General features: G+C 37.3%; 1 protein-coding gene across 1 annotated transcript in view; it reads right to left on the bottom strand.

Moving 5' to 3' along the window:
- STAG1 (STAG1 cohesin complex component) overlaps positions 1–16,126 on the bottom strand; it is a 314,569-nt gene that overhangs the window by 277,964 nt on the left and 20,479 nt on the right. Inside the window, 1 exon segment of the mRNA XM_027769480.1 lies at positions 10,058–10,222. Within this exon segment, the coding sequence (XP_027625281.1) occupies positions 10,058–10,222 (165 nt within the window).

Genomic DNA, 16,126 nt, shown 5'->3' with positions numbered 1-16,126 from the left:
CTTTCCCTTCCACCAACTGAATGAAAATAACATGGACGCTTCAGGGGAAGAATGAGCCAGAATATGGAAATACCTAGTGCCCCAAAATACATCTTATGAAGAAAAAATATCTATTATTAACTCTGGCATTAGTTGATTAAATAAATGAAAAATTATCTCTCATTAAAAGCTACCAATTTGGGATCAGCAGAAGGCATAATGATTACATTGCTAGACTCCCACGTAGTCAAACCGCAGTTTGAGTCTAGGACTTGGTGGCTTATAACTCACATTGGGCACATGTGTGCATGTATACATGCGTGCCCAAAATCCCAAGGGGAGAATGGAGAAGAAGGGATTGAGGCATAGTCATCCCTCCAGGGAGGTGATTTTGCAGTTGCTGTCTCTCTGTTGAGTGCACACACCCTATAGCAAAAACCTTTCTTTAAAAAAAAGAAAAAAGAAGAAGAAGAAGAAGAAGAAGAAGAAGAAGAAAAAGCTACCAATTTTAAGTTTATTTTTGTGTGTCAGATTACCGCATAGGTAGCTGCTAAAATTAGTTAGGACAGGTTGAAATATCTATAATGTAAATTTCAAAGAGACTAATTATGTAAGAGGGAAAAAAAATCCTCATTCTTAAATAAACAGCTATAAAAAGAAATTAGTGTACAACTTTCACCCTAAAATATTGTGTATATCCTGTGTATTACTTTTCATTCTAAGGAAATGAGAAGAAATCAGAACTGAAGCACTAAAAATGGGGGGAGGGGCACAAATGTTATTAGGTCCAAGCAAGAGTAAACATTAATCAGCCCTAAGGCAGAATCAGAAATGTATCAAATAATTTTTATGGTGCCATCTTTCCTCATAAAAAAATCTTAACACCTTGATTAACAAAGAGCAAAAAAATTCCCTCTTCATTTGCTCATTTTTCTACTGGAATTAGTAATCAATAAATATCTGTAAGTAAATATATATCATTGAGAAATTGAAGATATCTTCATTCAAATACTATATAATTCAAAACCAAAACAGCTACATCTATTAATAGAACTTTTTTACTTTTGCTCTCAAATAACCTAAGAATTAGCTTTGAGTGATGATGACATGGAACTAAACTTATTGTGAAATACCCTGGACTAGTTTCAAATGTCAGCTTACAATATGAGCAAGATGATATGATGTGACGTGATTGTGGAATCTAAACAATGTCAGGGTTTAAACACAATCTAGCTGAATCTCTACAAGGGATCAACAATGCCTACTGTATAAAAATACAATCAATGGTGAGGAAAACAAGGAACTATAAAATTTAAATATTTCTGAAGATTGAATTAATCTTATCTTAGATATGTACCTTGATTTCGTAATGCACTGATTATGTATCTCTCTCACTTATCTAATTAGTATTTGGGTAGTTCCACTTATTCTGATGTATAACTTCTATTTTAAAAAATATTTGGGAACCAGCAGTTAGCGTAATGGCTATGTCGCTGGACTTCCACGTACTTGACTGCAGTTTGCGTCCCGGACCCGGTGGCTTAAAACTCACGCCGGGCGTGTGTGCGTGCGTGCATGCCCAAGATCCCGAGAGGAGAATGGATTGCGGCGTGACCATCCCCCCTAGGGGGTGATTTCTCGCTTTCTGTCTCTATGACTCTCTCTGTCTGGTGAGCGCACGCGCCCTATAGCGAAAAACCTCTCCAAAAAAAAATTTAATTAATTCCATTTATTATTATTATTTTTTAAATTTCACCAGAGATAGACAGAAAGAGAGAAAGGGAAAGCGAGAAAGCAAGCCACCAGGTCCAGGAATAAAATCGCAGTCAGCCATATGGAAATCCAGCACCTTTAACCACCACACCACCTGCCAGCCCATAACCTCTTTCTAATTCAACTCTACTTTTTGCTTTATGCTTTCCCCAAATTTTATTGATTTCATTAGACTTGTTAAATTAACAAAGTCACAGCAAAATTATTAAAGATAAAATATGTTCATTCTCATATAATAAAACATTACTAATAATATACGTAATTAAGATAAGCTGACTACTAAACACTGACAACTTCTGGACAGAGGTTCCTCTCAAAAAAACAAAACAAGGGACCAGCAGTTAGTGTAATGGCTATGTCACTGGACTCCCACATAGTCGACTGCAGTTCGAGTCCCGGACCCGGTGGCTTAAATTCACGCCGGGTGTGTGTGTGTGCATGCCCGAGATCCCGAGAGGAGAATGGAGGAGAAGGGACTGTGGTGTGGCCATCCCCCCTGGGGGTGATTTCTCGCTTTCTATCTCTGTTTCTCTCTGTCTGGCGAGCGCACGTGCCCTACAGCAAAAACCTCTCAAAAAAAAAAAAATAAAAACAAAAAACACACAAGTATTTAAGTAGAAAAAATTATATTCTATTTTAGGTGAGAAGCATTTTTTGTGGTGGTATAATAAACAGCAAATATGGCTATTTTGCAAGTCCAAATAAAGTCAAATGTTCTTGTCAACAAGGTGACCACAATTCAGGTTCAAAATGTCTGCCTTCCAACTGTAACTACTTGGTCTTTGGAAGTCATGACACATTTGTGCATAGAAAAACATAGGGGGAAAATGCCTTAATTCTAGTCATATTTCTTGTCCCTGGACCAAGAGGAAGAAGGAGTATTAGAAACAGTTCTTTAAGAAAAGCAGGGACAAGAAACCAGAAAGTGAGGTAACCTTAGGTCCAAACTATTGAAGTGTAAAGGGAATGAGGACGATAAAGAAAGTGGTGGAGGAGGTAAGTAAAATTCTAAACTGATACTGAACTGTATCTTCTCAGCTACAGACCTCTGCTTGGCTATATATTCAACTTCCCAACTTGAGATCTCTATGTTCTTGTACTTCACTAACTTCCTCCTGACAGTGATCACCAGGATTACAACGCTAGCAACACTGGCTACCAGAACCACCACAATGATAACACTGAGGCTGTGAAATGTTTATGGTGAGTGGGGATGAGGATGGATTGCTCATCTACGGGAAGGCTAGTAACAGGGTCCTCCCTCCACACAACTGTATATAGAGATTACTCCAGGCTCAGAAGACTGATTCATCCCTAGCCCTCCCTCTTCTCAAAAATATGCAGAGTTAGCAATGCCCACCCTCATTAGGAACCTTCTGAAAGATGTTCTGCTGTGGACAGATATATAGGTGTGGGTTTACCTAGAGTGCACAAAAACCTGTTCTTTGAATACGGTCATTAGTAATCATGAAAGAGCCACTGGCAGCTCAGGTTCCCTGAGTTTATAGGCAAATATATTCTGGTAGTAATGCTTTGTGACTGGGTGTTGGGTTGCAGGTTCAGGTCTTCCTTTCCAAAATTGTTGATGCCCAACAGGTTTGCAGCAACACAATGACACCTGGTCACACTGGTGTGCCTTTTGAATACTCTTTATGCCATAGCTACAGTTGTATGACAACATCCACAGAAGTATGGCTGCTAGGGTTTATCATGCTCTGGCCACTCATTTATCTTTTCGGCAGGAACTAAGGGATCTAGAATGGAGCAGTTCATCTTAAGAGCCCAGTGCCTGATGCTAACACCTTACCCTTCACTCCACCTCAGTCCCTAGCACACTAACTTTTTCATGGTATGTGAGGTTGTGTAGCCATTCCCCCTTGGGGGCGATTTCTCACTTTCTTTCTCTCTGGTGAGTACACAAGCCCCATAGCAAAAATCTCTCTCCAAGGGGGAAAAAAAAAAAAAAAAGACCAGAGGAAGTTTACTTAGTATTAATGAACAGTTTTAACACTTTGTAACTACATATTAATAGATCATTAGTATGAACAAATTCATCTTCCTTCTAAGATTAGAGAATCCATGAAGATAAGAGTCAGTCAGGCTTAGTTTATATCGTGTCCCTTGTGCCTAAATGCAATGCCTGAAATAATCAGTTCTCAAATTTTTTTGAACAAATAAATGAACTATAGTCCAACTTTTTCAGCTGACATCTGGGAATACAAAATGCAAATGTTAATGAGCTGTAGAAATTCATTTAAGTGCTTATTAACACAACTACTGAAACCGAAAATATGTTATAATAGCCGGAATGTTCTAAACCTCAACATGTACATAGTATCATAATCTACAAGTCAAAATATCCTGTCCAGTCACCTCCATCTCTGATGCTGCTGCCCCTCTGGGTTCACCTTCACAACTGTGAAGCCCCCTCTAGTCAAGGCCTCCCCACCCCCAGACCCTAGTGCTAGTCAGGTAGGCAAGTGTCGACCTCCCTCTTGTTCTTCTCTGTCCTTTCTAACATTTCTCTTTTTTAAAAAAGAGCTTTCTACCCAGTTTGTGCCTTTTTCCTGCTAATTGTCTCTTCTTCCCTGACCTAGGACAGAAAGCATCCATCTCTGACTCTGCTGACCCATGGCAAGTGCACCATGTGGTTTTCCATTTTAACCCAATTTTATTTTCTGCAGCATGATTTCTGTTCCTTTTCTCCCCTTTTTGTTCTAATTCTTTCCTTTTCTTTGCTTTTTCTTCCTATTTTTGTTTCCTACTTTTTCTTTTACCTACTTTCCCATTTTACTGCTCAGCCCTTAATCACTGCCTAGAGAAGACTAGGTGCATAGTAGCTAAACATCTGAACATTGTGAGTTTAAGAGAATTCTTTGCATCTCACTGTAGTGGTTGCAAAGAGTGAAATTCCCCTTTATAAATCCAATTTCAAACTCCTCCTGTGATTCCAACACTGGAGGACACAGTAGAAGGGTGATAATAGACCATAGTATTTCACAGTAAGAGAAACATATGAGCTCACAGTTACAGAATCCTTCTCTAACAAATTAGCCTAAAGTGAATATATTATCAAATGACTAAAAATTGGAAGTCTCAAGGATGAGAGAATCAAGTAATACATCTCCATCCAGGGAACATGATAACTCAACCCAATTATTTGCATACCTGTACCCCAACACTATACTCATGCAAATTTTCTCCGAATGAACACCAAGACAAACAGCTAGGGATCACCTTAGATTCCTTCATCTTCCTCATCTTTCTGAGTTATTCCAATGCCTTCTTGACCATATAATCTGTCACTTCCTTTCCATCCTCACTGACACTATACAAATTTGATGATTTTCTGATTGGATCAGTTAAAAAAACAAACAAACAAACAAACAACAACAACAAGCAATTTAAAAAAAATAGTATTTAGTAAGAAATCATCCCCCAGGGGGGATAGCCACATCGCAATCCCTTCTCTTCCATTTTCCTCTCGGGATCTTGGGCACGCACACACACACATGCCGGGCATGAGTTTAAAACACTGAATCCAGGACTTGAACTGTAGTCAATTATATGGGAGCCCAGCAACATAGCCATTATACCAAGTGCTGGTCTCAACTCAGTATGTTTTTTAAACCACTGGGGCCAGGACTCAACCTGCATGGTCACTCTGTGAGATCCACCTACCATGACCACCTGGCCATGGGCTGGCCAAAACTTTAAAAACTTTCTAATTCATATCTCGGATTCCAGCCTTAATCTCACCTCCAAGTCAACATCTAAACTGCTCCCAGAAAGGTAAAACTGCAAAAAAGATGAAGTCATTTCCTTTCTAAAATGCCATCATTTTCACAAAAAGTAAACATTCAACATTCAGAATATAGTAGGGATTCTAGCATAATATGTATTGAACAGTAGTAATAATGTTTGGTCATTATAATACATCTAAATCTTGATGTTAAAAATAACATGATAATTGGGTTGGCACATGGTGTGGTAGTTAAGGGAGCTGGATTCCACATGCCTGACTATACAGTTAGAACCCCAGACCTGGCGGCTTGAAAAACTGCCAGAAGCATATGCATGCATGCCCCAAATCCCAACAGAATGCAGATATGAAAGATAAGAGACCTCAACATCACCATACTCCATTGGGGAGAGCTTTCACCCTCTGCTCCCCTCTCTCTGTGTCTTCCTAGCAAGTGCATGTGTACTGTAGCTTATAAATGAACAAACAAAAAGGACATAATGTGAGTCGTAGGTTTAGAGAAGATAATCTTTACTAGGGTAAGAAAGTTTTCTCTTATTCCTATTTCATGAAAAGTTTCTGGCTTATATAGCATTAATATCAACTATGTTTAATCAATTCAATTAAGTATGTTTTTTTTTCTTTTATATATGACTATTTACTACATTACAGTAAAAGATGCTCTAAAATAGAACCATCTTTGTAGTCCTCAATAAAACTTTCAGGTCCTAAAATTGTATTAAGCTCAAATATTTGGGCTTAAGCTGACCATTTCACTTTCTATTTAATTTCTCCTTTATTATTTCTTTCTTCCTAATTACTTTAGGTTTGCTGTCTTAAGTTTTCTAGTTTCTACTGCTTTCACTTAACTAGAACACATTTAAGTATCCAAGTGCTGCTTTAGCTGGCATCAAAATTTCCTCTAAAATTACTTTCACTAACATTCACATTTCAACCGTCTATATTTCTTCCTTATCATGAGTTAATTGAATGTGTGTTTTTAGGGCTAGTAGGTGATATGAGGGTTTCAAGCAGCTATATCCCACATGGCCAACTTCTAGGTTCAAATCCTGAGCCTGGAGGCTTGGGACCCAGAGGCATGAAAAACATGCCAGATATGAGTGTGTGCATGTCCAAAATCATGAGAGGAAACTGGAGGAGAAGGGATTATGGTTTGGCAATCCCCTGTAGAGGGAGGGGAATTGCCACTTTCTCTCTGTCTCTCTCCAGTTAGTACACGTGCTCTATAGCAAAACTGGGGGAAAAATGAGTTTCTTGGGTCAGCAGTTAGTGTAATCATTAAGGCACTACATTCTCACAAGGGTGACTACAGTTCAAGTCCTGGACCCAGTGGCCTGAAAAATCGTGCCAGGCATGTGTGCATGTTCAAAATCCCAAGAGGAGAATGGAGGAGGGTATTGCAGTGTGGCCATTCTCTCTGAGGGGTGATCTCTCACTTTCCCTTTCTGTCTCTCTCCCAGCAAGCACATGCACCCATGGCAAAAACCTTTAAAAAAAAAACAAAAAAAAGTATGTTTTTATTCTAACAAGTATAATGCAACTTAGAAGACAAATGAATTGTATCATAGTCAGGGAATGGTATCATATGGGAATCAATAACATTTTATAACATTTTTCAAGATTTTCTCAATATTGTACAGCTATAACTATGTAATTATATTCACTTAAAAAATCATACTAATTTCTTAGAATAAATGTTTACTCTGTGGAAATCTATCTAGAAATTTGTCCAAAATTAACTCTTCAAAAACTCTCTCTTATTCCCTTTGATCTTTTCCCCCTTATATCCCTCTTGGCATATTTTTAGAATCCTTTAATCCGTACCAAAGTTTCTAAATAGCCTTTATATTTTTTTTACCTCTTTATTTCTCTATACTACAGTCTAAGTGAATGCTTAATGAATACCAATTCTTGAATGGTCCCTTTTGATGGAGCATTTTTCTTGAGGAAATCTAATTAACTTAGTCTTTAACTTCAATAATTTATTTTTAATTTTCAAGACTGGCCCATTTTCGTGCTTACCTATTCTTATTTTATCTATTCCTTATTTTGTATTAGGTAGAATTTCTTTTATAATCCATCTAAAACATTAAACATAATTCCTTTTTTTAAAAAATTATTTATTTAATTTATTCATTCATTTATTTTAATTTGACCAGAGAGAGAAAGGGAAAGTGAGGAAGCAAGCCACCAGGTTTGGGACTCAAACCATGGTCAGCCATGTGGGAGTGTCCAGTGCCTTAACCACCATGCCACCTGCTGGTCCCCCCATAATTATTTATTTTATATTCATCCCTCCCACATAATATTTTTGTGATTACCTCTGCTTGATAACTCCACTATAGAACCAGGTCATATAAACTGGATTTTGAACTTCCTTCTCTTAGACAGCATTGAGAATTTTCACATACTCAACCCTTGATTTCCTAAAAGTAGGGTTTTATTATAAATTATTATCCAAAGTAGGAAACTTCTGAATACAAAAAGATTCTTCACTAATAACTATATGAACAATAAGTATAGCTGGGAGTCTCAGGGGCAACTTGAGATAAAAGACCACCCTAAATATAGTATGGTTATCTCTAGCTTTCCTCAGCTACTTTATAAATAGAGAGATTCATATTGGGCCCTGGCTTCACATAGTAGGCCTGATTCTATTCTTCAACTCTTTATGAAGCATTTATAGACCTTAAAACATGCATGACCAAATTTCTCAGCTACAAGCAGCATGTTTCTTTACCCCAAACCTAACTCTGCTTATCACTCAGAAATTATCTTTTAAACGAACCACATAGACAGTTTGTACCTAAACTCGATGTCTATTTCTATACTTTTTAACATTTTAGCTAAAATTACTTAATATTGAAGTGAGTATATATGAACAGTGAAATGACTGACTCACTTTCCATGGAAGACCAAAGACTCTCATCAATATTTTAAGCATACATTCCCTTTGTTCAACAACTACCCTTAGGAATTTATGTTACAAAACATTCCTATATTGTTTGTGCATATATATACTTCTGATGGATATACAGACGTAGTAAAAAAAAAAAAGTAATAATTTTATTGCAGTAAAACTGTGATTGTAACAAATAAAAACTGGCTAAATAATTCACTGCTTAGCTATGCAACTTGAGAGTATAAAAATATTAAAATCAGAAGGTAAATTCATAGGGAAATATGCCCATAATAGACTGCTGTGTAAAAAAGGAAAAAATAAAGAACTTTATAGATAAAGCTAAATAAAGGGGGGAAAAATTACGACCACAAAATTAGAATTAAAAAGAAAAGGTTGGGGGAAAACTTCCATTGAGAAATAATGAGAAAAAGATTAAACAATGGGTTAAAACCAATTTATAAAAGGCACCAAGGTCCATAATAATAGCAAAAAAAAAAAACAAAACAGTACCCCAGCATGAGGAAATGTGAGCAATCTGCTACAATTCTGGTGAAAGACAAATCAGTATAATTTTCTTGAGAGAAATGTGGCACTTAGGTATAACATAGTTAAAAAACACTTTTTAATCAAATAATTTCACCTCTAGTATTTTAAAATTAAAAAAAAATGTAGAGCTGTTAGAATAATGAATAATTTATTTATTTATTTATTTTTTTACTATAGGGTGCATGCGCTCGCCAGACAGACAGAGGGAGACAGAAAGCGAGAAATCACCCCCCCGGGGGGATGGCCACATTGCAATCCCTTCTCCTCCATTCTCCTCTAGGGATCTTGGGTACACACGCACATGCGCCCGGCGTGAGTTTAAGCCACCAGGTCCGGGACTCAAACCGCGGTCAACTACGTGGGAGTCCAGCAACATAGCCATTATGCTAACTGCTGGTCCCAATGAATAAATTTTATAATAGTGAAAATTTTAAAGACACATTAAAGGAAAGGTAAAATAATTATGTTTAATCTTCATAATGAATTACTAAGAAGTCAATGAAATCATGTTTTTCCACAATGCTTAATATTTCTTGAGTACATAAGGAAAGATAAAAAATTTTGCCATAGGGCAGGCACCACCAAGCCCCAAAATGTTAAAAATGTTATAAAAAAAAACATACAAACACAAAATAAACATGAAATAGCGATTATGGTAATTTAAATACATTACTTAAGAATGTTTAAGAAAAAAAAAAATTTATCTATGCTATCTATCTATGTATCTACCTATCTGTTCTGATTTTTGAGCTGCTGGGTCTGAGACCTGAACTGCAGTTGGCCATGTGGGAGTTCAGCGCCTCAACCACCATGCCACCTGCCAGCCCCTAAAATGCTTTTTTAATACCCTTTGTATTTTCAAACACTCTGATATGTGTTACTAATAGTAAGTCAAATTCTAAAAATTGTAAGTATATCTTACTACTAAACAAAAGGCCTTCCCTGGTGCTTCTTTACAAAACAAACCAAAATAGAACCCTTTCATGTTTTGATTACACAATCAATAAGAGTATACAGTGTTAATATATACTCTAACAAATTCCACAGATTGACTGTATTACTTTATACATGAAGTAAAAACACTTAAAATTTACCTGCATTGCACTTTTTCCCAATTTCACCACCTCAAATAATGTGACAGGCTCCCCTTCACCATTCTGTTGAGGGTGCCCATTAGCTCTTCCACGGCCTGTTCCTCTAATTCCAGCTTCAATTCTGCTCTTCTCTCCAGGAGATTTTCGAGGTTTCTTATTTGTAGACTGAATAAAACGGTAAAAAGTTATATTAAAAGCAGGCACACTTTGCTTTATACAAACTTAAATCAACAAAAGTAGCTTTACAATGTTTTCCATGATTAAAATAAAGTAAAAAAGATATAAGTTTATAAATACAACTCAAGAAAAAGTTTAAAAAATTGATCTGGTGTATTATACAATAATAATGCCAAAGCTGAGCATTTTAACCATGACCCACTTGACATTCCCTTCATTACCTTCCTCCACTGCCTTCTACTTCCTCAAAAACACTGTTCAAAGAAACATACCTGAGAAATGTTATATGTTCAACTTTTCCTTCTGATGCAATGTTCAAGCATTTCTCAGCCATGTAACAAATATTTTAGTACTGGAAATATAGCAATAAACAAAACAAGCAAATATTCCAGCTGTGATGGAATTTACATTCTTTAACATACCATCCTGTCCCCAATTTAAAAAGAAAAACTTAGGGGGACAGCCAGTGGCATGGTGGTAAGGCAGCTGGATCTCATGTGGCCGACTGTGTGGTTCGAATACTGGACCTGGCGGCTTGAGAAAAACACCAGGAGCATGTGCGTACATAACCAAAATTCTAGGAGGAAAACGGAGAAGGGACTGTAGCATAGCCATCTCCCCTGGGTAATTTCTTGCTTGCTCTCTATTTCTGGTGAGCTCATGCACCCTATAGCAAAAACAAAAAATAAAATAAATAAATAAAAATAAAAGTGTAATTCCAACTACCACCTTATCTGTTTTTTTTTTTTTCCTTTTTTTTTTTTTTGAGAGGTTTTTGCTATAGGGCACATGCACTCACCAGAAAGACAGAGACAGACAGACAGACAGAAAAGTGAGAAATCACCCCCAAGGGGGGATGGCCACGCTGCAATACCTTCTCTTCCATTCTCCTCTCAGGATCTTGGGAATGCACGCACATGTGCCTGGCATGAGTTTAAGCCACCGAGTCTGGGACTCGAAACACATAAGGAGATAATTATTTAGTTTTAAAATAAATTTTTAGAGCACTTTTATATTTACAAAAAAATTATCAAGATGGCACCAAGAATTCACATACTACATTAGTTATCTAATTTATAAACATCATTCATTAGTAAGGTTTACTTGTAACCATTAATAAACTAATATTGCTACATTAACAAAAGTCCATATTTCATTAATATTTTCTTATTTTATGGCTAATCAACTTTTCCTTTTTCAAGACCCCACCCAGGATACCATATTAAATTTAGTTATGTCTCCCTAAGCTCCTCTTGGCCGAGTTTCTCAGATGCCCCTGGTTTTTGATAACCTCAACAATTCTGAGGTATACTAATCAGTTACTTTCTAAAAGGTCCCTCACTTGTATTTATCTGATGTTTGTGTCATGTCTGTACAAGTTATTATGAGTTTGGGGGATGAAGAAAGGAGAGATAAAGTGCAATTTTTATCACTTTATATCAATAATAAATACTATCAAGGTCAGTCAGTGGCACAACACTTAACCCAGTGCTTTGCAATGCTGGATGAACATAATAAGGTCCCAGGTTTATGGTCTAGGGCCTCCCTGTAGACAGTAGACAGTAGACACATGTATGTCTCCATGCCCATAATTTGGGCTGCCTGGGGATAGGGATGGATCATGACATAAGTATCCTTTGGGGATGGCTGCCTATCTCTATCTCTCTCTTTGTCTCTGGTGGCTGGTTAAAGCAGCTGGGTCCCCATGGCTGACTGCATGATTTGAGCTCCAAACCTGGAAGCTTAAAAAATACACCAGGTGCGTGTTTGTGTATGCCCAAAATCCTGAAAAGAAAGAGCAAATAAATAAAGAAGGAATTGTGGTAAGACCATGCTCCATGAGGGTACTTTCTCACTTTTCGTCTTGTTCTCTATTTCTGTCTTTCTACATCAAGCGTACATTCCCTCTGGCAAAAATTTAGAATGAATGGATAGATGGATGAATGAGTCAAGATTTGGATGCTAGATTTTGTTTGTTATTGGGACACCTTTGCTTCTAAGGAGACAAGAAAATGAAATAAATATTCCATATGTCACATATAACAAAATCTACACTTTGTTCTTTAATGTTCTGTGAGTTTTGACAAATGCATAATATTGCTTATGCACAATTATGGCTGCAGAGAGAAATTCATCATGTTAAAAATCCACTGTTGGGGGCTGGATTGTGGTGCAGCATTGAAACATGCTGTTCTACAAGGCTGATTGATTCACTAGAAGGTTCCAGGTTCATGTCCAGAGATCTCCCTGAGCACACTAAGCGCACATATGTCTTGTGTTAGTTGAAGCTGGGGAGTGGCTCATTGGATCACAACTCTGTTGGGAGTGTTACCATGCTGTCCCTCTCTCTGCCTCTCTCTCTTTCTCGTCTAAAAGAGAAAGTCCTCCATGCTTTGCCCACTTGACCGCCCTCCTCCACTGGCAACCACTTACCACCCTCCTCCACTGGCAAACACTTACATTCTTTGTTTTTATTCTCACCATGGCTTTTCCAGATACTCACATAATTGGAATCACTATAGTGTAACCTTTTCAGATTAGATCTTTCACTTAAACAACATACATTTAAGATTCATCCTTATCAGATTGGTCTCACAGCCCAGTGTTTAAGAGAGCCAGATCTCACATGGCTGACTGTGCAGTTCAAATCCCAGACCCAGCGGTTTCAAAAACATGCCAGACACAAGTGCATGTATGTCCAAAATCTCAAAAGGAGGGAGAAATGGAGAAGAGATTGTGACATAATCATCCCTTATGTGAGGTGCTTTTGCCCACTCCCTCTACATGTCTCTCTGGTGACTGTACATATCCATTGGCTCATAAAACAAAAACAAAAAAAGCCAAATGATGTATCTATGTCTTTTAGTAGCCAAATAAGTTACTTCTTCTTATTGCCTAATAATAATCCATCGAATATACTACAACTGTGCAAGAGAAAAATAAAAGGTTTTTATTAGAGACTACTATGAGCGACTACATGCCAACAAACTAGAAAACAGTAACTCCTCACTGACAATGGATACAACACAAGAAACCACAGAAATATCAAAGAAAGAGTTCAGAATATTCATCAAAACAAAATTCAGTGAGAGTCAAGAAAAAAACAGACAACCAACTCTAACACCAGGGCCTGGGAAAATCATTCCATCACTTGAAGGAGGAATGCCAAAGTGAAAGAGAGAGAGAGAGACACCTTTAAAGGAAAAGAAAAAAGAAAAAAGGAACTTCTAGAAATGAACATAATACAGGAAATCAAAACATTCCCGGTAAGTATAAAGAGCAGTTTAGACCACACAGAAGAAGGAATCTCTGACCTTGAAGACAAAACCTCCAAGTTTAGGCGCCAGCAGGTGGTGTGGTGGTTAAGGGCGCTGGACTCCCACATGGCTGAGTGTGGTTTGAATTCCAGATCTAGCAGCTTGCTTTCTCACTTTGCTTTCGCACTTGCTTCCTCCCTCTCTCTCTCTGTCACTCTCTGGTGAAATTAAAGATAGGTAGATAAATAGAACATTTTAAATCCTTAAAAACAAAACAACAACAACAACAAAACAAACCTCCAAGTTAGTCCTAAGCAGTCAAAACCAATGAAAAAATAACCATTAAAAATAAAAACAAGGGGGAACCAGCAGTTAGCGTAGTGGCTATGTCGCTGGACTCCCACGTAGTCGACCGCGGTTCACGTCCCAGACCCGGTGGCTTAAAACTCACGCCGGGCGTGTGTGCGTGCATGCCCAAGATCCCGAGAGGAGAATGGAGGAGAAGGGATTGCGGCGTGACCATCCCCCCTGGGGGGTGATTTCTCGCTTTCTGTCTCTCTGTCTCTCTGTCTCTCTCTGTCTGTCTGGCGAGCGCACGCGCCCTACAGTGAAAATCTCTCCAAAAAAAAAAAAACAAGGCCAGCAGATGGTATGGCCGTTAAAGTGGCTGGATCTCACATGGCCAACTATGCAATTCACTGGACCCAGCAGCTTGAAAAACATACTGGGTGCATAAGTGTGCATGCCCAAAATCACGAGAGGAGAAGGAAGATGGGACTATAGCATAGCCATTCCCCCTTTTCTTCTCTTTCTCTTGCTCTTTCTTTCTCTCCCCACCCCCACCCCATCTCTCTCCAGAGGATGCATATCCCTTTTAGCAAATTTTAAAATAATAAATGAAGACAACATACACGAATTCTAGACAGCACTAAGCAGCCAAAAATCTGTATGATGGACACTCCAGAAGACACAGTACAGAGTAAAGACACAGAAAATTTGTTCTATTGAAATATTATATGGAGGCCAGCAGGTGGCATAGTGATTAAGATGCTAGACTTCCACATGGCCAACTACACTCTGAGTACTGGACCTGGAAGCTTGAAAATGACACTAGGCAGTATGTGTACATATCCAAAATCCCAGGAGAAAAATGGAGAAGGAATTGCTGAGTGGCTATCCCTTCCAGGAGGTGATTTCTCACTTTCCTTCTCACTCTCTCTCTCCTCTCTGGCACATGCACATGCTCTATGGCAAAAAGTTCAATTTTAAAAAAGAGGTATTGTCTGAAAACTTTCAAATCTAGAGAGACATAAAATCTCTGAGAAATACAAAGAACACCAAACATATTCAATATAAGAAAATCATCTCCAAGGCACATCATAGCCAAACTGGTAAAAATCAAAGACAAATGCAATATTCTAAAAATGGTGAGAGAAATGCCAAGTTATATAAAGGGTTATCTCATTAGTCTAATATTAAAGCTGTCCACTAAAACACTGCAGGCAAGAAAAAGAATGGGAAGACATAGTTAAAACTCTGAAAGAAAATCAATTTCCAAGAATACTATACCTGGCAAGATTATTCTTCAAATGGGAAGGAGAAATAAAATCATTCACAGATAAAAACTGAAAGAATTCACCAACTCCAGACCAGTTCTTTATGAAATACTTAAGGGAATATTACATCGAAGAAATGTAAGGGAAATAAATAAAAATAAGAGGTCACAAAACAACTGAAAAAGGGCTAACAAAATAAGAGTGCTAAGTCTGGACATACTGATAATGACACTGAATGTGAATGAATTAAATCCCACAATTAAAAGACACAGATTGTCTAAATAGAAAAAACAACAACAACAACAGAAGCCTTCTATATGTTTATTACAAGAAACACACCATACTGACAAAGACTTACAATACTAAAAGTAAAGGGATGGAAAAAGGAATTTCACGCAAACAGAAACTAACAAACAAAAAAGGCTGGAGACGTGATACTAGAATCAGACAAAATATAACTCAAGATAAAATGGTAAAAAGAGACAAAAAAAGGACAATATATAGTCCTAAAATGATTAATTCACCAAGAAGATATAACAGTTCTAAGTATTTATGCACCTATCACTGGAGCACCCAGGTATGTAAAAGACAGACTCACAGAACTAAAGGAAGAGATTGACTGCAACACACTAATTGTTAAAGATTTCAATGCCCGACTGTCACCACAGGTAGCTCATCTAGACAAAAAATAGACATAGGAGATAAATGAAACCATAAATTAATTGGACCTAGCAGACATTTATAGAACATTTCACTGAACTAAAAAATATACTTTTTTCTCATCCTCACATGGAACGTTTTTTTAAGACTGATCAAATAATTGGTAACAAAATAGGCCTTTACAAATTTAAAAATATAGAAACTATATCCAGTATCTTTTCTAACCATAATGGAATTAAACTTGAAATCAAAAACAGAAAGAATACTCAAAAATACACAAAAAATATAAAAATTAAACAATCTAGTCCCAAACTTCAAAACAATTCAAGAAATTAAGTCTACAATCAAAAAGGTTTATTAAAGTCAAAAAACATATGACTCTCTAGAATCTTTGGGACAAAGTGAAAGCAGTCATAAAA

This window comes from Tupaia chinensis, unplaced genomic scaffold (assembly GCF_000334495.1).
Source record: "Tupaia chinensis unplaced genomic scaffold, TupChi_1.0 Scaffold149831_1, whole genome shotgun sequence".
Lineage (NCBI taxonomy): Eukaryota > Metazoa > Chordata > Mammalia > Scandentia > Tupaiidae > Tupaia > Tupaia belangeri.
Note: the sequence above shows the minus strand (reverse complement) of the source record. Positions and strands in the feature narration are given on the sequence as shown.